This window comes from Embiotoca jacksoni, unplaced genomic scaffold (genome assembly GCF_022577435.1).
Source record: "Embiotoca jacksoni isolate LCO1_2020_lvr unplaced genomic scaffold, fEmbJac1.0.p SCAF_23, whole genome shotgun sequence".
Classification (NCBI taxonomy): domain Eukaryota; kingdom Metazoa; phylum Chordata; class Actinopteri; family Embiotocidae; genus Embiotoca; species Embiotoca jacksoni.
The window spans coordinates 2,672,507-2,692,630 of NW_027185374.1; the positions used below are offsets into that span (position 1 = coordinate 2,672,507).

At 40.3% G+C, this 20,124-nt stretch overlaps 1 protein-coding gene across 1 annotated transcript; it reads right to left on the reverse strand.

The window, feature by feature from the left end:
* Positions 1 to 67: 67 nt before the first annotated feature.
* cdc40 (cell division cycle 40 homolog (S. cerevisiae)) lies at positions 68 to 18,549 on the reverse strand. Its single transcript, XM_069158229.1, has 15 exons — positions 18,355 to 18,549; positions 17,773 to 17,859; positions 16,383 to 16,512; positions 16,195 to 16,281; positions 15,930 to 16,069; positions 15,158 to 15,254; positions 14,883 to 15,022; positions 13,105 to 13,179; positions 12,516 to 12,561; positions 10,774 to 10,875; positions 9,169 to 9,284; positions 7,931 to 8,064; positions 4,791 to 4,867; positions 1,161 to 1,305; positions 68 to 604 (listed from the first exon to the last, which is right to left on the reverse strand). The coding sequence occupies exons 1-15, from the start codon at positions 18,544 to 18,546 to the stop codon at positions 427 to 429; spliced, it is 1,746 nt and encodes a 581-aa protein (XP_069014330.1). The 5' UTR covers positions 18,547 to 18,549; the 3' UTR covers positions 68 to 426.
* Positions 18,550 to 20,124: the final 1,575 nt, after the last annotated feature.

The window sequence follows — 20,124 nt, forward strand, 5'->3', positions numbered from 1 at the left end:
CGTTTCATTTTCTTAAAAGGGAAAATACACAGATGGTTTATTTCCACGAAAAGGATGGTCAAACAAGTGAAAACAAAACATTTTTACCAAGGATGTTAAAAATATACTACAATGGACATCGCAAAATTAAAATGAAAAACAAACATACCTAAAAAATACTAAGGTACCCCCATATATTCCTTTTAAAGTAGAGACCATTTTTAAAGGTTGCTCGTGTTTATCTTTGTACAGATATTAGATGAGAACATATTCAAAGTCTCACAACAGGATACAAAAATACACTTCTTCAGAAAGACTGGATACCAGTCCTTTGGCTTTCTCTCAAAAAACAATTTCACTACGTCCACAGGACAAACCGTCCCTTTCTGTCTCTTTAGTGAACCAGTTCAAAATCCTCCCCAAACAGACACACCCACCGGGACAGATCTAGTCCCAGAGTTTGATCTGTCCATCCCAACCGCAGGTGATGACCTTGGAGGTTTCATGCGGGTGCCATAGCGCGCTGATGCACACCTTGTCATGAGCCTTGATCCTGTGGTAAAGCTTGGTGGTCTTCCAATCCCAAATGTTCAGCTTTCCATCTGCATCTCCCGACACCACATAGCTGTCGAAGGAATGGGTTAAAAAAAAAAGAGGATGAAATGATTAGCACTTTGCTAAAAATGACTTCCATTCTCACTTCACCTGCCAAAAGGTGGGAGTGTGATTTTGGTATTTTAGTCTAGCCGGGAGTTGCAATGTTGGCATGGATACTGAGAGGAAGCGGGAGCACTTGGTCACAGAGGTGGGTGGTGGTGGGTGAGAAGAGGGGAAATAACAGCTCTTAATGGGTGTTTTGGCTAAAATTAGGGAGCTGGACTGTCCTAGTTATCTCTCCTTGTGGAGGTCGTACATTAGATAATATGAAGCATCAGCTATTTATTTTTTTCACAGCTCTTCATCAAGTGGAGGCATTTTAAGAGGGCAGGATGGGACAGATCACAGGAAATGAGCATCTGTACCTCTGTGCCTCTATTACTCTGGTAAGTTTGCATCGTTGAATAATAAAACTGTCCAGCATGTACTAATCACCTATTATTAACTATTAATGACATTTAAGAATCTGTAATTCCACCTTCTGTCATTCATGTTTTCTGATGAAGGGCAGAGTGAAGGCTTACCTCATGTCTGGGGAGAAGTCCACCTGGCAGGCGTAGCCAGCGACCATGTGGCCCTTGAAGACCTTCTTTTTGTTCAGTCTGAAGCGGTTTTGGGCTCCGAAGATCAGAATCTGGTTGTCCATGGACTGGCACGCGAGCCATTTACCTATTAGAAACAAGCAAACCGTGTTCAGGCGAAAACCTTGTGGTGCTGCACAGCCCTTCAAAAACAACAACATCTCCTTACTAGCACCGTACAACATGTTCACAGAGTGAAATGATACAAAAAGATTCTGCGGAAGTATTATGGTGTCAAAACTTTTGTATGTACAGTATCAAACTTTTAGGTACATTTGTATCAGCAGAAAAACAAAATGCATTCATAGCTAAGCTTTAAAAGCGGTCAGAAAAGTTTAAAATTTCTTAGTAGCTCACTAGTTTGTCTCGTTTACACGATTTTCTACAGGCAAATGTTCAACTAGCAGCCCGAGGCTCTTTGATGTGGCGTGCTGTACCTGACAGGGTAACAACTGGGATCTCAAGGGACATTGAGCAGAGTCAAATATTTTTTGACAGCAGGTACATGGTAAGTGTTAAAAGCATGCCTCAAGGACACAATTCTTCTTCTTCTTCTTCTTCTTCTCCTCCAAACAAAAAGCTTAAACTGTGGAAATTTGAATTTGATTGGACAACACTCTGAAAAGGGCACAAACCCATTATTTTACCGTCATTGAATTGGGAAGATTGAGGCAGTTTATGGAAAGATAAGGAGGTTTTTTTTCATGAGTGGATGCTCAGTTGAGATCTACTTTACAGAGCATTTCAGCTCATGACAACACTAAAGTCTCAAAGTCACAACAGGGTGATAAGAGCCAGCGGTTCAGCGTCGGAGCATTACACGACTCGCTGCACTCCTTAAAGGGAACATGATGGAAATTATTAATGTGGTATGAGAAAGAGATACAGTGTTGGTGTGTGTGTCCTCTTCTTACAACTGCTCTTACAAAACATAAATGAAAAAGACACTGTCTTCCACAATTGTCAAATGGATGAAAACAACTTGACTAGTTTCACGAGGGCAACTCGGGCTCTGTCTGTTTAGTTAAGATGGAAAGAGACGTGGGAGAGGAAGAAGTAGGAGGGAGGATGAGGATGTAGTGCCACTGCCAATGGGAGGCAAGGTGGCATTTAGGCGTGAGAGAAAACTGAAAGGACACCCACTGAGAACACATTCATTATTCACACGCCGAAGAGAAACAAACCACGTTGGGATAAAATACGAGCGTCGCCCGAAGGGAAAGAGGAAGAGAGTGGCGGAGAGAACATGAAAAGGAGAAATCAAAGTAGGTAGAGAGGGAAGGAACAGATGAGGACAAAAGAGTCGAGCTTGACAGTAGTTGAAGCTGATGGGGTGCAACAGGGAGGTCCTGATTGAAACAGAAGTGTTACATCAGAAGAACATGGCCTGATAATTTTGTTAATGTGCCGCTCACAAAACCACCGTGACAGAAACTGGCTTATCCGCATGGGCCATTCATATCTGTGTAAGCTGTGCTGAAGCAGGCTTATTCTACTCTTAAAACCTTTTCTTGTGTCTGCATCTTACCGATGGATCACAGACGTCCGGATCAAACATCTTGAGCCTTTCATATTAAGTATCCGACAATATCTATATTTCTTACATTTCGTCTTTTATACAAGTGTTGCACCGTTTCTACAGTATCACAACATCTGTAACATGCCAGTGTTGATTAGCTCTACCGTACACCATTCTTACATCTTTATGTTAATTATGAAGATACATAAAGGAGGCAACTGGCCTAACTTTGTAAAAAATAAAATTTAAATGAAACCTAGGAAGAGAGGGAACGGTTGGCCTGAGTCTTCGAAATCCACTTGCCGACCACTCCCTGGCTGCGGCTTCATATTTACCCAACAGACATGACTGATCTCCTCGTCTAACTGTCGGCAAGACCACAAAGCAGTTTCTAGAAACACCAGGTGGTGCAACCTGGACACACTATAGGTGTTAGATCATCAGATAGCGTCACCCGGGCGACCCAGCCGGGAGGGGTGATCAGTCTCCAGCTTGTGTGCTCCACCGTGGATCACCCTTCATGATCCACAGCCACCTCGATTCTATTACTTTTGACTAAATATAACCCACATCACAGCTTTTCGTCTAAGTGCAACAGCACCAAAATATGTTTGGACGGTTCAAATGTCAAGCAAAGGTTCATAAGGTTATTTCATGAAAGGCAGAATGTTAATTATTCCTTAGAAAAAGCATTTAGGAAAAACTCCAAACAAATATTTTCTGGTTAAAAAAAAAAAGCATAAATCATGATTGTCTCTTGAGGAAACATGAACATACCCTCTAAATGGCAACCAAAAATAAATTGGATAAGTGCTGATAGTAAAACGTGTGGATCGTTAACATGAACTACACCCGTTGTTACTCAGCGAGGGGCACCTGTGTAATTGACTTTATACACCCACTATAAACTATCTTGGAACTGATTTATTAAAGGCAATCGCGAAGACGGCAAAAACAAATAAAGTGAGCTCAGAGAAAAGGTCGGGCATTGTTTGTTGGCACAAAGAAGAGTAATCGTCAGATCAGCAAAAAACTAACAGACACTCAGGAAGAAAACAGCAGACTGAACCAGCAGAAGTCAAATAAAGTTGTAAGGATCGAGTCCAATATCGACTATTATTACATTCACAGAACGAGATGGAAAAGGCTGACAAGATATGTGCAAAGAAAACAACAAAAAAGGACCCATATTTGTGTATAAAAAGCTTCGGAATAAATCCCCCAGACTGCATTGAAGGTACGATAAAGCATGGAGGTGATAAGTGTCATAGTCTGGAGGCTGGTTTTCTTACAATAGTGTAGATTTTTTGTTGTTTTTTAAGTGCAGGCGACAAGCGAAATAAATCATTAACCAGAATAATGATCCAAAAGCTGTCTGTTGAAAAAGTATTTTGACTTGAAGAATCTAAAATTATTGAATGGCCAGATTCTTGACCTACATTCTTTTGAGCAGCTACAGCGAGCCGTGGAGAGATGACGCTCGTCATTGCCCGACACATACACGTTGCCTATACACTGAAAACGTTTCTCACGCCTAATACACAACTACCGCGAGCAGCTGGGCAAGCTGAAGGGTGGCAGAATAAATAATACCACACTGTAACTGTGACCTTCAAAGAAGCTACTATCAGCTGACCAAATATGTTTTCGTCTTCATTTTGAACTGCAGTTTTATCACGTGAAACTTAACATTTCGCTTGACCGGTGTAGTTGTGCAGTGGTTCTATAAAACAAATCCAATTGGCTATTAAACATTAAATAATAATTGATTTTTTGTGTGTGTGTCTTTTTGTTGAAAATTGGGACGGATTGGAAATTTAACCTGTTTTTAATACAGCTAATTTCTACAATTAAAAAAAAAAAAAAAGCTCAAATAGGAATACTGGCTGCAGACACCTCAGCACAGAAATTCAACTGACTGCACTGAGCCTGCCTCGTTTTTCATTCTTCCGTGCGATGACCAACACGGGAAGGAACGGCTCCTCTGCAACGTGTCCAATGTACCGTGTGCTCGCCTGCGTGTTAGCGTGTTACCGAGTGAGTTGACTACTCACCATTGGGAGAGAGTGTCACAGCTGGCATGGAGTGCATACTGGGCTCGGCGATGTATTTGAAGTCCACGGGGATGTCCCTGAAAAAGGCACAAAGCACTGTGAGCTTGCTTCAAGATGGGTTAAACACCGAACGAGAGGCCAACCTGGGCCGACCTCAAGCGAGAGCCGCTCAAAAGGGAAAACATGCAGAAAGCTGCCGTTTGTTTACCATTTGCAGCTGCTTACGCCAACTCAAAGATACTTAGTAGTAGAAAGAAAAACAGCGACGGTGGAGGAAAAAAACAAAACAGTCTGTATCACCAGTACTACTGGAGTGTGTATAGAACTCGCTGCAATCTGAGAGATGCTTTTGATGCTGCACCGTGACTGGAGCAGCAACCAATTATTTATGAATCCTTTCTTGCTCTTTCACCCAGCCTCTGTTCTTTTATGCTCTGTTATGTCTCTCTGCTTCGGGAAAGATAAGAAACTTGAGGATCGTTCAAATCTACAGCGCAATACTGTACATGTAAGCGTCTGTCACGATGACAGCCTGCGAACAGGCTCCGTCCTAAAGGACCCGCTGCAGAATAAAGTGAATGAGTGGGACTAATGTGTCTCCTTGCCGTGCTTCTGCTAAAGAGCAAAAGCTGTGAAGTCATCTTGCGATCTGCTAAAAGTAAAACCACGTCTGTCTTCGTGCTGCGACGCGTAACAGCTGGAGCTCGGTGACATTCATAAGGACGCCGAGCACATTCACCAAGAAAAACGGGGCTTCAAAGGGCCCCTGGTTTTGTCCGAGCTGACGACTGCAGACGGGCTACACTCGACTCGGAAGATATGAAACCGTCACGTATCGTCGGAGGGACGTTCATGAATAATAAATGATTGTTTGTTAGTTACCGTGTTTCATGTCGATCAAGTTTAACGATAAGGACGCCAACAAAAAAAAAAAAAACGTTTTGCAGTTTCTATATGAACTTTTGTTTATCAGGTGGACGGCCTGCAGTGAGACTGAAGCTGAGATTTTCAATGGAAAAGAAAGATGAAAATCCCCGAGCTTCTTTTCCTGAGGAGGAAGTGAAACGGATGATATTTGTTTGTTTGGAGCTAATGGGAGAAGCGGATTTCCCAAAACATAATTACGACTGACGGCAGAGTAAAATAACTTTTTTATATATATATATATAATTGCCACAATGCCGGCGTGGTTGCGCCGCTCCTATTAGGCAAATGTTTACATAACGTTTTATTACATTTAGGGGGCACAAAGTTAAGTAAAGAATTCTGAGCCACGTGGAAAGTCAGTCTGAAAACATTACTTAGGAGACAAAGCTATTCAAATAAACAAAGGAAATGAAGTTCTTTGAGAAAGTAGCAGCTCTCCGTCCGTCCTGTGTGATTCCAATAATGTCTTTCAAGTGTCTCAGGGATTTTTTTTTTTTCCCTCTCTCTTTTCTTTTCTTCCTCTCAGTCCATCATCCTCCCAAACGTCCCTCCAAGCCCGCAGTTTCATCGCTCTCTCAGCGATGTCTTTATGATCGAGAGCTAATTCCCTTTGTTGGCACAGTGTGGTACATTTTGTATTGATTGTAATCCTCTTCCAACGCATACACTGACTCTCCGTTCCCTGATGATAAACCTCAGCAAAAGATAAAGTAGTGTTGCCCCCCCCCCTCCCCCCGCCCCCCCTCCCCCCGGAAGACTTGCGAGTATAGAAGAAAGAATTTGAACTTGTAGGCGTTTTTCGTGATGACGTGAACTGCTTGGAGGTTTTGCAGCTTCGCAATCTTCTCGGAGTCTCTTCCAGCAATACGAGACCGTTCTGGTAAATCCTGCCTAATGCTGCTCTCCCAGTGGGAGTTGGGGCGGCACCGGATCCAGGTGGTGTCCGTGGGAGAAAACGGACAGTCGAGACACCTTTTTGGCCCGACGTGCCACTTGCCCGCTCACTCCCACGCTGACGAAGCTCGTGGGAGCCTTTCCTCAAAAAGCGTCTCTCGGGATACGCTTTTAGTTTGGATTTCGTTCTGTCCTCCAACTTTGACTTAAAGAGTGTGTGACAAACTTTTTTGTCAGCAGTTAATCCCCCGTCTCGCGTGCTCTTGACGAATAAGAAGAGCTGGAAAGTTTTGACACGGGGGACATAAACATAAACTGGTTGTCCTTGAATAAAAGCCCCTACTCCCGCGCTTTTAACAATCCACAGTAAGCCTCCTTTATCAGCTGGTCTTTAAATATTTATCATCTTTGAGCAGCAAATAGCAGAGTTTGTTTACCACCACAGAAGCAACGTGTAAGCCATGCCTGGTGGTCCCTCTTGATTGTCCAATAAGAGCAAACATAGACTGCAGCAGGACACAAACAAACCCGCTAGGGCAAACACAAACTGAATGTCAGTTTAACGATGCGTGTTTTTTTGTCAGCAGGTTCAAAAGGATGTTAGGGGAGGGGGAGGAGGGGGTGTCAACCTGCCAATCATCCCAGCACATCTGCCTTTCCTATTATTCAATGTGTTTCTTTAGTTTATCAAAATATACACTTGACAACAGGGCCTATTGTTATATACCATGATGGCTCCACGGGGAAAAAGAAGCAACTCAGACTGGAACAGAGGCATGTAAAGCAGCTGGATTGTTGCAGAGGTGACGACTCGGAGCAAACTAGCAGCTCAGCCGGAGAAATGACGTCCAGTAGAAGGTTGTTTAGAGGTATGTTGATGCCTACTCTTCTTATCGACAGCTAATAAAAGGAGTAGTGGGCAGTGCAAAAGGCTGAAGGCCATGACATACAATCATATGCAATCCAAAGTTTGCTCCGTCTTATTTTTAGTCAGACAAAATATGACACTTGATGGCACCAAAATGCTTCTTAAGAAGGCTTAATAGTAGAAAAGTCTTGCAAACATATCTTCTGCATTTACAAAGGTCAAATCCCACTGAATAGCTTACTCTTTTTCAAAAAAAATATTTTTACTCCTCATCAGTTAAGCTTTACCAATAAAAACTTGGTCAACCATACACTAATACTTATTTTTTGCTGCACATACGTATTGTTGACTGATTACTCTGAGCTCCTTGCAGGAAGAGCAACAAACGCTATAATGCAGCACACTCAAGTTTTAGATACGGCATCAGCATTTCAGGTTGCAGTCTACTCACCACTCCCAAACTCGAAGACTCTTATCGTCCGACGTGCTGACGAACCGACGATTCTCATCCACGAAGGTGATGGTGTTGACGGCACCCAGGTGACGATCGTACTCCTGAACCACCTCGCCTGTCCTGATGTCCCACTGTCAGAGACGCACACGTGGCAAAATAGACAGGAAGCAGGTAAACACATTTATCTGGGACAAGTCAAAACAAAATGGATCATTTAAAGGGATTCACTATCCCACCAAACTAGTTTCACTGCACACCGAGTCCCGCTTACAAAAATATATGCAACTTGTCTCAGTGCAAATGTGGAAAAAAAACAAAAACAAACATAAACACGACAAACAAAGAGAAAATCATATGGCTGTCTGTGGGAGACTCACTATGGGAGCAGCTCTAAACTGTGCCAGTGCTGTGAAATGAGTTCACCGCAGTGATGTGATGACAGCAATTAGCAATCAAACAGGCCTCGGTCTTGAATGTTAATGTTTTTGGAAAACAGCACGCACGCATTAAAATATAAAGGCAACCACACAGAAGCCCCTCTCCAGGCAACAAACAAAAAGGACACATGTCTGTCCAAACTTTAACATCCAACTCCATTCGTGTCTCCCTTTTTTTTTTTTTTAAATTTTCAAATCTTACCCTCCGGTGTGAGCAGCCATCTGTTCTCATAACCCAGAAGGAGAGCTACATGATTTAACGCTAACCCTGATTATAGTGCCAGAATGCGGTAATGACTACTGGTCACACACAGAGTTATGGGACTAAATTTGTGCCTGTTACATTTATATTTTCAATTAAAGTTTCTGCTGAAACTAAAAAGACTTTCCATATTAGGTATCTCAAAACTCAAACACCCCTCTAGAAGTTCACTCAGCATGTTGCTGCCACTGATATCCCTTTTTCATCTGTAGAGGTTCAAGGTTACTTGCTCTAAAAACCGTGTCCCTGAGAGTGGGATGAGGTTGTTGTGGATTTCCTACTTTTATCATCAGCTGTTCTCTTCCCCTTGCCTCTTCTCTACTCTAATGCTGCCTGTGATTAATGAGTTGCTCTAATCCTGTCAGCCACTGAACCTCTCGCACCTCGCACACAACTACACGAGTACTGAGGGATGAGACAGGAGTGGATTTCACGGTCCTGTGGGCAAAGGGAGTATAGAGAGACATCCGTGTGTGTGCATCTGCTTGGTCAACGCGACTGAATTTCTTGCAATGGCGGCAATTTTCCAACTTTACCTGAACAATCTTCTTATCGGACATGCCGGCCACCAAAAGGTTCTGTTTGTCCTCGTCTGGGTTGAACTTGACGCAGTATGGTACCTTCCTGTTGGTGAAGCGGGTGATACACTGGCCTGTGGAGGGAGGCAAATTGAAAGTCAGAGCTCCAGAATAATCCACAGTGGCTCTTCAGAAAGATAGACTCAAGTTATTTGAAATTTAAGGACACACTCTGCAACTTCCAGTGCTGTGTGCTCAACACCTGCAAGTGGGGACAACTCGACAGAAAATTCTGTTCCATGAGTCAATTTAGCAGAAGTGAATCGCCACAGGAACGATGCTACCACTACTGCTGGAACTGAGAGAGCAGGACTCTAAATGACTGATACACTCAAAGGCTCTAAAGATTATGATGAAGGCTTTTTACGACCATAATCTTCGTGTTGCATCCCGTGTTAACTGCAACTGGGACAAATGTGAAATAAAAATGTCCTTTTTTTTTTTTTAAATCACTACAACAGCAACAACTGTTAGAAAGACTTGTTTCCTACATGAACAAAACACAACAACTGATGAGATAAGTAAGGGAATCCATTTCATTAAAAAAATGAACCACCACCACTAGTATCAACAAGTAGGGGATTTAACTCTTTTCTGCCCTCTGCTGGAGCGGCACTCCGGAGTTGAGAGGGGTGGAAATTAAGATGGATGAGAAGAGGGGAGAGATAACAGGGGAAGCGTGGGGCACCCGTGGGAACAAAGAGCCTACAGTTTAGATACAACTCGCATATAGACACAGATAAAGGAGATCACTTGTAATTTAGTGACATTGATGGACTTAACCTCCTGTCGGATGGCGTGCAAGACAACACTGATTCAAAGCAGTGTTGAAGTCATTTCAGTTCAATAAGAGCTGTGGATCAAATTTTTAAGGACACAGTTTGTGTTATGAAAATGTGCCACTATATCTCATCCTATTGCATGTAAGATGTAAATGTTAGGTCTATTTGAGGGCAAATGTTGCCTTTAAGTACAAAATTACAAAGGCGAAGTGACAAGTAGGACTGCAACTAATTGTTTCAGTGTTGGTTAAGCAACATATTATTTTATTGATTATTCGTTCATCCTAAATAGGTTGAAATATCACTCGTAGTTTCTTTAAGCTCTCTGTTTGTCTAACCAGCTGCCCAAAATTGAAATGTATTCCGTTTTGTTTCACTATCGACACAGAAAACCAGAAAATCCATTCATCTGCGAGGCTGGAACTGGGAGGTTTGGTGTTTTTGCATGAAAAATGACTTCATTAAATCAATTAATAAAATAGTTGATGGTTATTTTTCCAATAATCGACTAAATAATTTTAGCTCTCGTCACAATAAACTTGTATGAACATATTGCTTGTTTTCGTGTGTAGGCCAAGTAGCAGCTAGAACTTAAAAACAGTTGTACAAATAAACAGTCCTTGCAAAAGGACAAGTGAGGCACAAATTGGCTGAAATGTCTTTTGGACTTTTCAGAAAAATACTTGCATGTTGTGCAAATGAAAATTTGTTTTTTTTAAGACTGTTAAATATTTTCTTCAATACATCATCCTAAAAGAGTGCATTGATGTTAACAGCCTACCTGTCTCAGTGTCCCAGAGTTTAAGGTAGCGGTCATATGCAGCGCTGAGGAATTTGGTCCCGGTGTTGTTGAAGCAAATGTCTCGCACTGCTTTGCTGTGACCTAACACGCAGAGAAGAAATTTACACACAAATAAATAAATAAAATTCACTTCAGACGTTCCCCAGTCTTGTTACCAAGTCCCCCCTCCCCCCAGCTGTCCTCCTTTGATACCCAGTTGATTTGCGGAATGCGAAATCTGGTTAAGGGAAATAAGGGATGTTATGGAAGAAAGATGAAGCGGGATGAGGGAGACGAGGGAAATGGAATCTTTAAATGAGCCCTCCGGGGAGGAAAAAAATACAAAATTACACGCTCCATCTGCCTTTTCAACAGCCCTCCACCTTCCTATTCTCTTCCTAATCTCAATCTATGCAACCCTTTGGTTTTTTCCTCATACAGTGCAGGTGATGCAAGGTCCCAGTGGGCTGGGTGCATGCAGACGCCTCCCTTGTTAAAAGTGGCTTTTTTATCAGGGCTTCACCGTTTCCACGGCGATAACAGAGCCCACTGAGGCTAAGCCTCTGCCTGCACGCCTGCTCTCACCCGGCTTGCTGGCAGACCAAAGGCTACGCCGTCGCTGCAGAGAGCCTTGATGATGTGTGTGCACGCACAAATATATTACTACTACTGAAACTACCGAAAGCAGCGCATGCAAGTAAGCAAATATACCCCCCCCCCCCACCCATCAGAACCTATTTCATTAACTGATCCTTCTTGCTTGGGAATTTTGACAAGCCGAGTGCAGACAGACAATGACTGTTCAGTCTCCTCGTAACAGTGTATAGTTTAACTACACAACAGTGCAATAAACGTACTGGCAGAGAAATGCATACAAATTGCAAAATGTTATGTATCTAAATACATAAGAAAACTACAATCAAACACCTCAGAGAAGAAAAAACAAACAATGGAAATATTTTATCATCCTCTTCTTAAAAAAAAAAAAAAAAAAAAAAAAAAAAAAAAAAAAAAAAAAAATGGAATACACCAGACAGCTGATGATGAAACTAAGAGCGCAGCAATAACAGAAAATATTCTCTCCACAACGGGCCTACTTCTTGCACTATATCAATGAAAACGGCAATTAACATCATCATCTGTGACTCAGCTGCTTGTACTGAAAACCCCCTCAGCTCGTCCCTCTCCATCAGTTTATTCACTCCTGAGCTGTGTTCTCTGTTCCTGAGCGCTGGCTCCTCGACCAGTCTTGTGCCCTCCCTTGCCCCTCGTTCCCCTCCGGCCTCTGGACTGCTGAATTATGCATATTTGGTAAAGGAGCTGACAAGCAGAACCACAGCTGCTAACAATCTCTATTCTGACAATGTGCTGTCTCTGGGAAGAGTATAAGAGTGTCCCGCATGCATTAGCCTAACCCCATGTATTTGACAAAAAAAAAATTCCAAAATGCCCAGACTCTCTGTCAGCGGTCAGCAGGCGTGTCATTACTGTTCCAGTAATGCTGAGCACACAGTCTGTCACTGCTGTTCATTTCCCACAGCGCTGTGTCCATTTCAGACTTTGAGCATATTTCATATCAGCATGTTTGCTGATGATACATTGTTGTTTATAAAAGGTTATACACTGGACACTAATTACGCAATACAATTTCATACGGTGAAGTATCGACGCTTGTCCACATTTACCACATAAAATATTATTTTCTTGTTCCGTTTTGAGATGTAGGGTGAGAACTCACTTACCAATAAATGTCCGAATACACCTCCTCTCTTCGTACACCTCCCACAGCTGTGGGGAAATGAAAACAAGTGAACACAGAATTATCAAGCCAGCAGAGAAATAAAAAAGGAAACTCCATTTCAGTCTTGGCCAACACTTAAATCAACCGAAACAGCCTCGCTGACAGCCGTTATTGCATGAATCCATTTTGTTTGGTGCTTAGTAGGTTTTTACTATACAGTGCATTGGATTTATCGCAGAGATTCACTTTGAATCTTCTTAAAGGTAGCGCAGTGCCAGCCTGGCTCTGCCCGACTACTTCTCACGGCTTCAGTCTTTATGGTGATTACAGTCTTGAAACCCTGTTTACGTGACGTTTTGCTCAGCCACTCTGAAGGGGCGGACCAATCCGAGACCAGTGAAGGTAGCTAAATGCAATGATGCTGAAGTGAAACATTTTTATGAAAACTCATAGCCGACATTGATAACAGCCACAGCATTACACAGTCATAAAATTATTAACTACATCTGAGATGAAGAGAAATCACACGCGTGTACACTCACTCTTAAGCTTCTGTGATGCTTTTATGGCGCCCGGTATTGATTACTTACCTTGATCTTACAGTCCATGGAGGAGGAGAGCAGCAGATGACCAGAGCTTGGAAACAGTCGGATAGCACTGACACCCTGAAAAATAAACACAGAGAGGTGAAACCGATGTGTATTTAGCCACGTGTCTTTTTGTCTGGAGAAATGAGTCACTACTGCAGCTCCTGGCTGAACTCATGACGAACTGTATGTCTACAAATTTTCTCCTGGCCGTGATTTATGTCGCTCATTTTTGGATTGGTGAAACCTTTCTGAAGCAATAATTATTTCCACTGTGGAACATTATTGTATTCCAGAATAAAGGAGTCAAAGGTATCGCTAACTTAAAGCAAAAGCAGCACATCTTGATTTCCATGCATATTAACATATATGGACATACAGTATACATTGACATTAATTGGACATTTCCATGATATAGCCATTGAAGCATTTTTAAGGGGAAACATCAGCTGAATCATAATGCATCGAGAACAGACAGCACATGTGTAGACCGGGCTGCTTCACTAACAGTTGTAGAAATGTTCACAATTTCACTCAAAAAAACAAAAACTTTCTCCAAAAGTGTCACAAAACTTTGGTGACACCACATGGTCCATTTTCCAATTATTATCTCGACATCAGCATTTTCACACACTTATTATCTTTTCAAACCTCTTTGTATTTCAAATTAGACTCTCAAGGCAGTAACTTCCCGAACAAAGCGGAGAACAGCCAATTTAAAACTTGAGTGATTTCTCCCTCCCTGAAGCACATTGGCAGATCTGAGGCTTGAATCACATCATTCCTGGAATAACCTAGTGTTTGTCTTCATAAAGACATTGCTTTGAATGAAACAGAATAATCTTGGATATGTCAGGAGTAGGCGCTAGTACATGGCCGTGTTATCATTATATTCAAAAACACTTGGAGGCTTTTGCCGATTCCCTCAGAAATTCTTACAAGCACTGCATCATGGAATATTCTCTCTATGTATACATAAACACCTATGAGACACTGCTCTCAGTTTTGTACCTCAAAATATTTTTCTTCACAATTACAACATATTTGTCTGATCATGATTATTTGAGCTGACCGCAATAATTTTGCATAATTGTTAGAATCATTTCTATTCATTTGTGCAATGACAGCTGGATGACACTAACAAAAATCTCATATTTTTTCACAGTTTAAAGTCGGACCGGTGCTCATTTAATGACATTATCTCGCCACCTTCTTCTGATGTGGTTTATTAACAAATGAGTGGAGAATTATCGCCACTAACAGTTTATCTCGAAAGGCTGAACGTCAAATTTCAAACTGACCGCATTTTGATGACCATCTATATATCTATTTATGATATGAACATCACGGATGTATTTGCAAAGCCGAACGCCACAGCATTGCTGTGGGCACAGTTGTGTTTTAAGTCAAATAAAAAAAGAAAAGTCCAATAACTAAGAAGAGGCAATTTGTTGGATTTGCAGCAAAAAGATGGTGGTTAAAGGTGCTATTTATATGTTCCTCTGTTAACTGCCTATAAAACGGCGCTTCTTCTTCATAAACAGTACTGTGCGCATCTTATTTAACTATAATAATAATGGTAGTTAATAGTGACATAAAACTAACAGAAAAAGACCATTAAATCGTTATCGCAAATACATGCACGAAGGGTAAACGTCAACAAAGGTTTCACGATGGTGAGCCCTACCAACAACAAAAAAAATACTTCAAGCTGTAAGACTGCTTAACGGACGCATTCATGTGCACAAACTCGCACAAATAACCTGTCTCTTCACACTGACCTTGGTGTGTCCAGACCAGACATGAATCTGTTTCTTAGGCAGGTAACACTTGTCCGGAGCTTCCGCCGAACGCAGGTTGATGCCCACATCCTGTGGGACATGGAGGTACGACCTGCCCTGGTAATCGTACATGTCTTTAACTGTGGGGAGAACAAAAAGAGACAAAATGTGACGTAGGGTAAAACAAAACAAAAAAAGTTGAATTTTGATCAAATAAAAAGGTTGAATTTTGATCATTTCACATTGTGCCATAGTCATTTAAAAAGCTTCAGTACCGTGGAGAATCGTCTTTTCTTCTGCGGGAGCATCTTCTTCATTCCTTCCCTTCTTCTGCCTCTTGGCTGTGATCTCATCCAGCTCTTTCTGCTCTTCCTGTACAACAAAATGAATCACAACCAGAGAATTACCAAACCCTTATCTTCTTTTATATAATTATGAAAACAGACTGAGCAAACTGAAGTGAGTTTAATCTCAAATGCATGCCCTGGTGTAAAAGGGGATTACTGAGGCCTATTCATTCATTTCTATCGTTTCATTTCTCTATTTCATAGAGAGAAAAAGGTTGTGTGGGTCTTACAGGCCACTTTTATCTGCCTCACTTTGAGTCTCATTTTGCAGTACGTACATGTGACTGGGTTCCCAAACTTTTGAACAGAATGTAAGACAATGGGATGCCACTTGAAAGGCAGCAGTTGTGAAGTGCAGGTGAGACTTTTTATGTTGTGTAGATAATTGTGCAGATGAAGGCAATCATGCCATAAAGCTCTATATTCCTACTGGTAGCACAACAATTGTGTTGGAAAAGTGAATTATCTGTAACTTGCCAAATAACATAAATGCTATGAAGGGATAATTAAAAAGGCAATTATTTAGAAAAATAAGTCCCTCATGGATTAAGCCTATTTGTGATAGCCAGTGTATCTGCCACACTGCCCGACACTAATCCTTATTGTCTTCATCCGGATGGTGCTGCTAAGCAGGAAGGCAATTAATTATGTGGAGAAGCAAGCAGAATATGTTCATGTCACATGTTAAACAAAGCACTACCTCTGATGGTTTGGCCCCATCTTTCTCATCTGCATATTTTGCCCACGGTCCGAGGAAGGTGTCAATTTCTCCGGCATCTCCGCCTTTAACCTTTCTCCTTTTCTCTGACTTCTTTGGACCGCTCTCAAACACAGACAGCCCTGGAAGAAGAGACAGAACATGTCCGAATTACATACCTTAACAACACCTTACACAATATACAGTTACATTTAAAACCATAAAATGTGGGCAAATATAAAAGAATTAAATTGATATTCATCATTACCTTTATTTTTCTCAGCCTCATCCACTGCACCAATGTAGCTGTTACAGGATACTTGGTGTGTGTCGACAGATGGATCTAAAGCATAACCTATTAGCAGAGTGGAGAGAATTGCCAGGTCATTAAAAATTCAAACAGGGTCGATACACTGCGTCAATCAAGCCCATCACAGAGGTAATAGACAAGCTCACCGTATGTGGAGAAGGTCCTCCTTTGCTGTTCAAACATAAAGTCATTGACGTGAGCAGGTTCTGCAAAGCCAGATAACATGTTGCGGGGGGCGGCCATCTGCTGGCTTTTAAAAGGGTTCATTGGCCCAAACTAAGAGGAAGCAAAACAAAATCATTAACAATAAAGAAAGTTGTAGATGAACTTTCATGGACCCTCACAAGGAACAACTCTTTTTCACAGGCTCTCTGTTAAATTGAAATGTAATGAGCATGACTTTGATTACAACGGCCATTCTGATTAATATACTGGCCCTTAGATGGATGGAAGAATAAATAAACAAATAAATAGATCACTTTACTATTCCAATGGATAAATAAACAGAGCACTTTAATCCAGTTGGGAAATTGAAGCATTAGAGCAGCCTTGTAAAATAAATAATGAAACAAATAAGAAAAGGACTCTTGAGTAAGTAAGTAACAAACAAAATAAAATACCAGTCATGATTAATACAGCACAAATAAACATGACGTCATTGACAGGAGATATTCAAACTCAAGAAAAACCATTGAAAAACTAAAATCGCCCTGGTCTGTTAAAGATATGGAGAACAGTTCATGCTTTTATCTCCTTTTACTTCAACTACAACTCTTTCTTTGAAGGAATCGGTCAGTCAACATTATCCTGTCTGCAGCTGGTTAAGAATTCACCAATGAAACTCCTCACCGGTGCCAAAAAGAGACAAATATTTCCCCTGTACTGGTCTCTCTTCAATAAATCACCCGTTAAGTAAAGAACTGACTTTAAGATTATTTTATTTGTTTTTAAAAACCAACGGTGGTCCAACGTTTTCTGTTGTTGTCCTATATTGTGAAAAAGATTTCTATTCACTTTTAGAATACCTCCCTCCATAAATACCGTAAAAACGATCTAAAGATACACCGCTTATTTCTGTATTTTTACTTCAATGCAATCACCAATCCCATGATTTTGTTATTTCCTTGTTTCAGTTTGGACAGTATCCTGTTTTACTCTTTGCATCCTATATTGTGCTGTTTGAAATTGATACCATTTACTTGTATATCTATTAAGATTAAGAGTTATTTGTGACTAAAAGAAATTAGTAGTGCTCTTCCTATCGAGCCCTCTTGAATAGCCCAGCTCTAAATAAAGTGAGTTGACTCGACACCATAATAAATGTTTCAGATGATTCATTTTAGATGTTTTTAGGGAATATAAATTAAACGGCCAGGCAGGCGGAAAACCTTCAAAATTTCATTTCACTCAGCCAGAGGAATCGCACAAGTCTTCAAAAACCGGGACAAGAGGAAGTTTAGGATGTATAAACATAAAACAAATTCAACTCCATGTCTGACCCAGCCTAAAGTCACATTCAGAAATGTTCAGGCTTACCTCGGGAGCAAACATGGTTTCGTATGTCGGGTTATATGTGACTTCTTTCAACGAAGGGTCCAGATGTGTGCCGGTCTCGACAGACTCCTGACATGAAGGGGGAAACAAAAGATAAATATAAAATATAAAATGCAGTACATATATATATATATATATATATATACAGTAAAAGATCAGCAAACAAGTTACTTCCTCTCTGCAACACAACAGCGCAAACATCCTCATGGTTTTTTTAGTCTTCTAAAACTTGAAACGGTAGATAAAATGTTTTGTTTTTTTAAACTTAATCAATAAAGATCTAGTTCAATTGATTCTGAAGAATTACATAAAACTGATATAAAACGTGAATTAAAGCTCGCGCGCGCTAAACTCGAGACCGCCGCTCGTTTTTATTTTTCCCGCGAACCACGAGGTTAACAACAAACAGGCCACTTCGGACATTTAATGACCATTACTCGGTTTGTTCCGTTTTCCTTTGTAAGTTGTGGTGATATTAAATATTATCTGAATAAACGATGCAACGACACCCGATCTAACGCTCACGTTAAGCTAACGCTAGTTAGCTTGCTGAACTTAGCTTACCTTGACAGCCACCTCGGGGGCAGAATTGAGAACAGCTAGGGTCATCGTGTGTCCCGGCTGCCGAGGTTTAAGGTGAGCCGTGGCGTCTGGTTCCTCCGGGTGGACTTTTTCAGCGCAGGTATTTGATTCAGACTCATTTTCCGAATCGGAATCGCTACGGTACGAAACGAGGGAAGCGATGACGGCAGACATCTTGGATGTTGTGAATCTGCCGGAAGCAGAGGGGCGGGACTTCCGTCGTCAAGAAAGAATGAAAGAAAGGAGGAATATTTCTTTCTTTTATATATATATATATATATATATATGGAGAGCGAGAAAGAGAGAGAAGTATTCCTTCTTTTTTTCTTATATATATATATATATACATTTATATATATAAATATAGATAGACTATATCATATATATATTATATATATATAAGTATATATATATTAATATATATAATATATATAAATATATATAAGTATATATATATATAAATAAGTATATATATAAATATATTAATATATATAATATATATAAATATATATATATATGATATAGTCTCTCTCTCTCTCTCTCTCTCTCTCTCTCTCTCTCTCTCTCTATATATATATATATATATATATATATGGAGAGCGAGAAAGAGAGAGCAATATTCCTTCTTTTTTCTTATATATATATATATATATACATTTATATATAAATATAGATAGACTATATCATATATATATATTATATATATTAATACATTTATATATATCTATTTATATCTATTTATATATACATAATATATATATGATATAGTCTATCTCTCTCTCTCTCTATATATATATATATATGTATATATATATATAGAGAGAGAGAGAGAGAGAGAGGGAGAAAGAGAGATAGACTATAGATATTGGTGTCATCACTACTGTGGAATCATTCATTTTTGTCCATTTTTGGTGCGACATTGGATCATTTGAACATTTAGTAAAGTGAAACTATGAGATGTTTTAGAGGAAAACAATCTGAAATTGGATCGAGGATAACAAGTCATAAACATCTGAAATGTGACCCCGACACTTTTTTGTCATCGGTCAAAAAGATTGGTAATGGTTTAATATTTAACAACGTGTCATATCTTGAAAGCGAAATTCTGGATCATAAAAATATAAACATGGACCGAGAAAAATATTGCTATATTATCCAGTATATTTTAAAAAAAAGTAACTAAAGCTGCCAAATATAGGATAAAGTACATTTCCCTCTGAAATTAGTGGAGTGAAGTAGAAAGAGGCATCAAATGGAAATACTCGAGTAAAGTAGGCTACTTACTGTAAACTTTGTTGGTTTCCACCACTGCCAAGCAGAATATAAAAAAAAAACTATATAAAATTGTACACGATATTATTACTTCATGACATAACAATTAAACATTTTATGTCAACATAAATCGCATATGAATAAATAAAGCAACAAAAACGCTGTAATTGGACATGATGTACATTACTGATAAAACTGATTTGTAATGTAGCTCATATGATTTAATCAAATCAGATCGATTAATTGTGTAATATGATATATTTTTTTTTTTTTTTAATGTACAGTATGGATTTTAAATAATCAAATCGACGTTCTTCCCTGAAATCGATTGGTCAGAACCACGTGACGGTTTGAGATACACAACCAATACAGTAAGCGCACGCGATGTGCGCGAGCCTCCCACGAGTACACATCAGCATGGGACGCTTTCTCGCGCGCCCCAACAATAGAGTGGCTCGTACCATTATCACCGATCGCGAC